The sequence below is a fragment of the Euleptes europaea genome, chromosome 6 (genome assembly GCF_029931775.1).
Source record: "Euleptes europaea isolate rEulEur1 chromosome 6, rEulEur1.hap1, whole genome shotgun sequence".
Classification (NCBI taxonomy): Eukaryota; Metazoa; Chordata; class Lepidosauria; order Squamata; family Sphaerodactylidae; genus Euleptes; species Euleptes europaea.
Genome location: NC_079317.1, coordinates 18,126,065 through 18,133,986, shown reverse-complemented (window position 1 = coordinate 18,133,986; position 7,922 = coordinate 18,126,065). Strand labels below are relative to the sequence as shown.

The following is a 7,922-nucleotide window of genomic DNA, read 5'->3' as shown; positions in this document are numbered from 1 at the left end:
ATCTCCCTGGGGAGGGAATTCTATCACTTTGGTGCCATGACTGAGAAGGATCTTTCTTGGGTTGCCAGGCCACAGCCAAAAACCCCTGGGAGCATTTAGGGGGTAGGGATTGGTGTGCCAGCATCACAATGGTGCACTGACATAACTTCTGGAAGTGACACCATGAAACACTCTAGGATTTAAATCACTTATGTGAAACTATCATGAAACACTTATGTGAAACTATCACTATTATATGAAACTATCATACTGGATCAGACCACTGGTCTGTTAAGTTCAGCATTGTTTATTCTGGCAGTGGCTCTCTGGTGTCTCAGGTAGAGCCCCTGATCCTCTTAACTGGAGTTGCTGTAGATTGGTCCTTGGACTTTTACATGCAAAGATGCTCTGCCACAGAGTTTTGGTAGAAAGCATGCCTTCTGTGAAAGAAGCAACTTTCAGAGAAGGCTGGTCACATAACCCTTCTCTTTAGAACAGGAAGCAGGTACCAACCCTAGCATCTGTGATGGGCTATAATAAGTTGCTAGATCTTCAGCTAGTAGGTGATGAGCACAATCCAAGTTGCATCTGGATCTAAGCTGGGTTGCACCTGTAGGTCTATCAGTGGCTACTAGCCATTGTGACTGAAGTGATCCTCCATATTGAGAGGCAGTAATCCTTGGAAGTTTTGCAAACACACGAAGCTGCCTTCTACTGAATCAGATCCTCAGTATTGTCCACTCAGACTGGAAGCGGCTCTCCAGGATCTTAGGCCTTTCACATCACCGAAATTTTGATCCTTTAACTCAGCTGTTCCCTATCTGTGCTCCATGGAGCACTTGGTGCTCCGCGAAACATCTCCTCGTGCTCCGTGAAGAGGCTGGAAAGAAAAATGCTACTGTCATTGCTAGGCGAAAACGAATGACTAATTTCTCTCCTGAAAAGTGCTCCATGAGGCAAAAAAAGTTTGGGAGCCACTGCTTTAACTGAAGATGCCGGGGATTAAACCTGGGACGTTCCGCATGCCAAGCAGACGCTCTACCACTAAGCCACGTCTTGCTCTTCCTTCCTGAAGTACCGAGACTTGGAGCAGAGCGTCCTGAGGGGTTGCAACGTCCCCTTCCGCGAATGCTGCCATCGCCCCCACCCCACCCCACCCGCAAAGGCCGTTTTCAATGCAGAAACCAAGCACAAAAGCTGAGCCCGACCGAAGCCCCTCTCACGGAGCCCCCTCAGACACGAGACCCTGGGGAGGGGGAGGAAACGCCGGGGGGGGGCTCCAATTTGCCCGTCTGAGCCGCCTCAGGGGGCGAAACTCAGCCTCCCGCCTCTCACGCTGCCTGAGGAAGAAGCCACCGCGGCTCCCGCCAACTGCGCGGGAGGGGGAGAGAGGGGAGGGGGAGAGAGGGAAGGGGGGGCGAAAAGGAACGTTGGCCTCACGTGACGCGGCGTGGCCAATGGCGAGGTGGGTTTCGGACCTGGTGGGGCGGAGGGGGAGAGTGAGAGGTGACTGAGGCGGCTTCCTCCCTTTCCTCGTCTGGGGAGCCTGAGGAGGAGGGGGGGATGGGCGGGGGAGGAGCCCTGCGCGGGGTCTGAGGGAGGGAGCCGGGCAGCCAGCGCGGGAGCCAGGCAGGCAGGCAGGCAGGGCCGGCTGGCTGGCAGGCTGGCTGGCCGGCCGGTGGAGTAGGGGAGAAGCGGAAGGCGCAGAGGCGGCGGCGGCGGCAACGGAGGCGCCCCAGAGTCCCCACCGCCCCCATCAACACCACCACCACCACCAACCCCCGGGAGAGGCGGCGGCGGCGGCTCTCCGGCCTGGCGGGCCCCACAGCCACCCAACCTCTCGGCCATGCCGAATAAAAAGAAGGAGAAAGTGAACCAGGTCAGGCTGGAGGGGTGGGAAAGGCTGAGGGGTGGGGAGCAGGCCCTGAAGTGGGGGGGGGGGAGGAAGGCCTGCCTGCCTGCCTGCGAGAGGGGCCAGCAGGCGACTGAGGCCGCGGGGGTGGCTGGTGAGAGGGTGGGAAGGGGCTAGTGGTGGTTGGGGGTCTCCTCGGGAGGCGGCGGCCGTCGCCTGCGTCACACCAGTGTAGAATGGCTTGTCTATAATTGCACACACGTGTGTAACGTGTGCATGCGCGCGTGCCTATAAGAAAGCGTGCGCAAAAGTATGTGTGTGGCTTTTGACCCGTGCACGCACTTTCTGATACGTGTACATATGTTACACGTACATACGTTCCACTTTCTGATACGTGTACATGTACGCACACGTTATACACGTACGTGTACCTATATGCACACGTTATTTGGTATTGAGGGGTCGGTCTTTCTTAAAACACATTTCCAGTTCCTTTTCTAGATCCATGTATGTAATTATATGCAAGCATTTATATATTGGTGTAACTAGCCAAAAATTGTGTGTATATGTACAATGTGTGAATGTATATACGACACTAAGGTGCTGTTTACACAGCCCAAATAATGCACTTTCAATCCACTTTGAAGGTGGATTTTACTGCGTGAACTGGCAAAATCCACTTGCGAACAATCTTAAGGTGCAGTGAAAGTGGATTGAAAGTGCATTATTTGGGCTGTGTAAATAGCACCATAATGTGTGTGCGTGTATACACATATATGTGTACGTTACACAGTTACAGTCTATTGGTCATATCTTAGTACTGATATGACAAACAGCACATATGTCAATATAACATATGTACTCTGTGTATGTGCTAAGGCTGTCTTGAGCTTCCTGGGAAGGAGTTAAAAAAAGAAAACACAATACACTGACCGTGTTACTCTCAGGAGCAACTCCTCCCACACCACAGTATCTGTGGCACACACTGGCTCAAGGCAGCTTGTTATCGCTTAAACAATCCTTATGGGGTAACAAAGAGCAAGAGCCACAAGATTGTACTTTGAAGTTGTTTCTGAAGGGGGTGATTCTACTTTGAGGTTGTTTCCGGGGGTGTTGGGTGATCTCAGGTAAAGAATGGTGGTTTCACGTGGGGTGGTGGTGGTGTAAGCTTATGGGTGCCACGTTAGGAAAAGGAGCTACTGGCTACAGCCCATGGCTGGTGTAACTACGACCAAATTGAAAGGAACTTCTCAACAGGATTAGTATGGGGTCAGTCTTTCTTAAAACACATTTCCCGTTCCTTGTCTAGATCCATCATTTGCAAAATGCATCGATGTGTACTTAAAAGAATAGTTAAGTTTTAACATGCCATTTCCCAACTGGATTGAAATAATATTTCATCCATCTTTGCTCTCATCACTTGTAAGTAAGTGTTTATGCCAAGTGGGCATAATTTTAAGTAAGGCAGAAATCCTATGCTCACATACATGGAATCGGAAGACCTGGGTTCGAATGCTCTCCCTGCCATGAATCTCACTGCATGGTTTTGGCAAAGTCATGTGCACCCATCCTGGCGTATCTCACAAGTTAAAATGGAGAAAGGGTGAGCCAAAAATGCTGCAAACGAATAATGTGTAGGGGCTGTTTAGGATTTCATCCCCTGTCTTCTGATGGATAGCGTGACTGAGGCAGTAGGCTGGTCTCTTCTAGGTGTTTAGAGGAGACTATATGAGCTTTAATATTGGATATACAGACCCCTCTTCCACTTAACAGCTTCCAGCAGTGTTGTATTCAAAGCTGAGCAATGCAACATCTCCACATCTGTTCAAAATTTATGCGCTTATTGCACTATATGTTGTTATTTTTCTGTCAGTATGTTGATGCCCCAACAGCCCAAAAGGGAACTGTTGCAAGCCAAAGTAATCATAAGAAGTATTCAGGGGATGTCTCATTTTGGAAGACAAGGAATGCAGGCTAGATGGAGGCTACTAGCTTTAGTCCTACATTGAGGATGTGAACTGTATTCTAAAATGCTTAAATAATGATGATACAACATGGCAAACCATTTTTTAGATCTGGTCCAGTCTTCTGCTCTGCTTATAAGTCTTATGGGCAGCAGATCATGGGAGTGAGCCATTAACTGTTATACCCTCTGTACTGCATGCACAGTTTTCAGTATGAACTTAGAGGACTTGCATACTGAGAAGAAGTGTATCTCAGAATTATGGGAAGTTCTGCATGGAGATTTTGCCCCATGTGGCCGCCAGAATGCCCCCCTCAGCCTCTGCATAATTCTTCTGGGACTTTCCCTTTTAAGACAGAAAATAGCTAAAACTTTCTTTGCTCCAATTTAAAGAGGAAATGATGGAGTGGCTGCGTATGAATTCGCCATATGGAAGCTCTGTTTGCAGCCAATACAGGGATGTGAGGGAGTTAAGCTCTGCCTTCAAAGTGGCAGCGTTAAGCTCCATTCCTCCTCAGCCCTTTAATGGACTTTTTTGTTTTTGGTGAACAGCTAAGCCTCAGTGTCCCTTTAACCATAGCTCAGCTATGAAAGCAAAAGGGGTTGTTATCACACTGGGGCTTCTGTAGTGATATGATGAATTACATGGGGATCTTGCTCAAACTCAAGGCAGATTACAAAATTATTTGTCCTTATTCTAGCTACAGCCTTAATGCATTGCATTGAAGTCTTCCTTGTTTGTTCTTTCTTTTGATATTTTTAAACTATTGCATGTTTCCTTAGTTTTATAGCTACTCTGGTTGCTGAGAGCAGATAAGGCCTAATATAACAGCATTCAGATCTTGAGATAATTTGGTATGCTTAAACAAGGGGCTCTGTAACTAGAATTGTACTTTGTTTCTATTCCTACTTGAATTGTGTGAAACTTACATGTGATTATACATTTCAGGAACCTCCAAAAGCAGGCAAAAGTGGGAAGAGTAGCAAAGATGTGCAAGATAACCTGGACGTTGAGGTAAATGTTGCTCAGGCATCTTGTTTTTCTTCAGAAGTTGTTGTTTATGTGCTGTAGAATTTGAAAGATTTCCTGCTCCAACATATGCACCGCTGGCTTTTTTACACACACACACACACACACACACACACCGCTTTTTAAAAATCATTACTAACTTACGTGTTACAAACTACCGTTTTTCTACAGTTTTTCCACTCTTAAATCCACAGACATTAATGGATTTGGATTGGCGTAACTGTGTAGGAATGCACTGCTAATGTCCATGGTTTGTAAGGCGTGGTAATGTCCAGTGCCCAGAGGTCAATAAAATCTTTGGTCATCAGTACTTATGGGGATAATTGCGGCAATGTGTTGGAGCACTTAAAATACTTCCCTTCATTTGGAAATGGTTTCTTTTCCTTTGTGTTCCTTTGAAGAAGTGAGCTGTGACTCATGAAACTCATACCCTACCAGAAATTTTGTTAGTCTTTAAGGTGTATTGGACTCTTGTTCTTTTCTTTGGACAGTTTGCATTCTCTCTACATTTTATTTTTGTACCTTGCATTGAGGAATCTCCCCTACTTTAAATCCTACTGGGTTCTTCTAGTTCATTGATTTTTTTTTTTTTAAATGACATCTTGACTGTATACCTTTTTTGTACTTAATGGGCAATAACTTCTTAACCTTCAGTATAATTAACTGAGCTACTTTGACTAATATTTATATGCATTTCTGCTATAGGTATAATTTTTCCTGGTTGATTTTGCTTCCATTTTGTGTACAAGCGTGACATCTTGAGTGTGTATTTTAAATTCTGTAAGTCAGTTGCTACAACTCCTTCCTCTGGAGCAAGACTCCTCATATAGTGGAAGGGAATTTGTAGGATCTAACCCACTGGTTCCCAACCGGGGGTCCGTGGACCCCCAGGGGTCCGCGAGAACTAAATTAAGGTCCGCGAAACAAAGTTATAAACCCATAATAAATTAATATTTTCAATTAAAAGTTCTCTATTATAAAAATATATATTCAAATATTATTCTAAGTTTAATGTTTAACTAACAGTTATGATTAAAGTTTATTTTCAAATTCTCAGAATTTTTATTTTGAACCTTGGGGTCCCTGCACCGAACAAAAAAGTCCTAGTGGTCCCTGGTCAAAAAAAGGTTGGGAACCAAATCGAATGAATAGCCTAGCCATAGGTTGTTGAAGAAAATAGTTGCCTTCATCAGCCATGTTTTAAATTCTATGTGTTAAAGATAATTTTTTTCTGTGCAATATATATGTCCGCTCAATATTATTACTACCTGAGCATTAATGTAAAAGTGTGATTTGTCTCATTTTCACATGGCAAAATGAAAACATTGTATTATTTGAATTTTAGTGTCTTCTATGTGAAGAATATAAATTTCAGTGGCTTATAGGATTACAAATAGAACAAATTCATAGAAAAGAAGAGGGATGTGACAGAAGTACTATGACAGTTCCCTGAATGGCCACTTGGAAATGCTGGAGCCAGGACAGCTGGCAGAAATGTCTTCCTTTCCCAATCTGCCCCATCGAAGCCACACATACAAACATACATGCATGCTCAAGGGTCCAAGGTTCAATCCCCACCATCTCCAGTTAAAAGGATCTCTGGTAGCAAATGTTGGGAAAGACCTTCAGCCATTGTGGAGTGCTTCTAGTCAGAGCAGAAATCTGAACTAGATGGACCAGTCATCTGACTCGCAGTCTAAGGCAACACGATGTGTTCTGTAAGATCTAGCTTGTCCATGAATGTATTGATATTATGATGGTGTTTTGATGTAGCTGTATATGTCATCTGTACTCTATTTTCTCTTTGCCAGTGGCTCAGCTTAAGTGCAGTCTGTTGCTCCTAGGCTGTAAGCATACTTTTATTACCTCAAGATACTTCCACATTTACTGTTATAGTGACAGCTCACTGGGGCAGCACATGCTATACCAATGAGCTGAGTTTAGAATTCACAGCTACTTCAGCCAACTCCATGCATGAGGGGGCACATGGTTGCTTCCCTCTGCTATGGGAGCCAGCGTGGTGTAGTGGTTAAGAGCGGTGGTTTGGAGTGGTGGACTCTGACCTGGAGAACCGGGTTTAATTCTCCACTCCTCTGCATGAGTGGCAGACACTAATCTGGTGAACCGGGTTTGTTTCCCCACTCCTACACAAGAAGCCAGCTGGGTAGCCTTGGGCTAGTCACAGCTCTCTTAGAGCTCTCTCAGCCCCACCTACCTCACAGGGCGTCTGTTGTGGGGAGGGGAAAGGAAGGTGATTGTGAGCTGGTTTGATTTTTCCTTAAGTGGTGGAGAAAGTCAGCATATAAAAACCAACTCTTCTTTTGTGCATATCAGAGGCCATTTTAATTGTAAAGTCTATTATTGTCAACATTTATGGAAAGGTAAAAGTTACTTTGGATATCACAGAAACTAATGACTCTCAGTTTCTGAGACTAAAATATCCTTCCCTGTGTACAATAGCTATCACAAAATAAGTGCATGGACAACTTTGCAATGTTTACCTTCAAGAAAACTCCAAAAAGAGCAGCACAATTTGTTTGTTATTCTTGCCTCTGACTACAAAGAGGAGGAGCAAGGGAGTCAAAAACGCTGCTATTTCTTAGGAAGGGTAGGATGAGAGAGACTGGAACATTGACAGAGTTATGGATTGAACATATGCTGTGGTTAGCATCTATAACATATTATTTAGTTGCAAATAAATCATAGGGATCTTAACAAGCAGCTGTTTCAGCACGTAATTTGTTATGGTAATGTGAGAAAGGGGTGCAAATACAGATTTAATATTCAGTCTAAACATTTTTATCCAGAATTTATATATCAGTTCAAATGTGTGCCACAGCGGGAAATTATTTGTCAAGATAACTAGCAATTTTTTCATATAACAAATCACAATATATGTGGTAGACACCCTTAACTGCTGTTAATGGCTAAAGATGTACATAAATACCTTAAGATTTCCTCATGAGAATATTCTGTTTCACGTACAGTACCTACTCCAATGGATGGGGTACACTGGGCTTATCCAATGAGTTCATTTGGATGCTCCCTAGACAGTGGAGTTGTAATTACCAACACATGTATTTATGAGGCAGCATAGA

At 44.5% G+C, this 7,922-nt stretch overlaps 1 protein-coding gene across 5 annotated transcripts in view; it reads left to right on the top strand.

Moving 5' to 3' along the window:
* Window positions 1–1,773: 1,773 nt before the first annotated feature.
* Window positions 1,774–7,922, top strand: part of PPP2R5C (protein phosphatase 2 regulatory subunit B'gamma) — a 79,085-nt gene continuing 72,936 nt past the window's right edge. For 4 of the 5 annotated variants that reach the window (XM_056851268.1, XM_056851266.1, XM_056851267.1 and 1 more), the window contains exons 1-2: window positions 1,774–1,858; window positions 4,744–4,809. In XM_056851268.1, the coding sequence (XP_056707246.1) occupies window positions 1,826–1,858; window positions 4,744–4,809 (99 nt within the window). In that variant the 5' untranslated portion in view covers window positions 1,774–1,825. The remainder of the gene's footprint in view (window positions 1,859–4,743; window positions 4,810–7,922) is intronic. The other variant, XM_056851263.1, reaches the window with a different exon arrangement.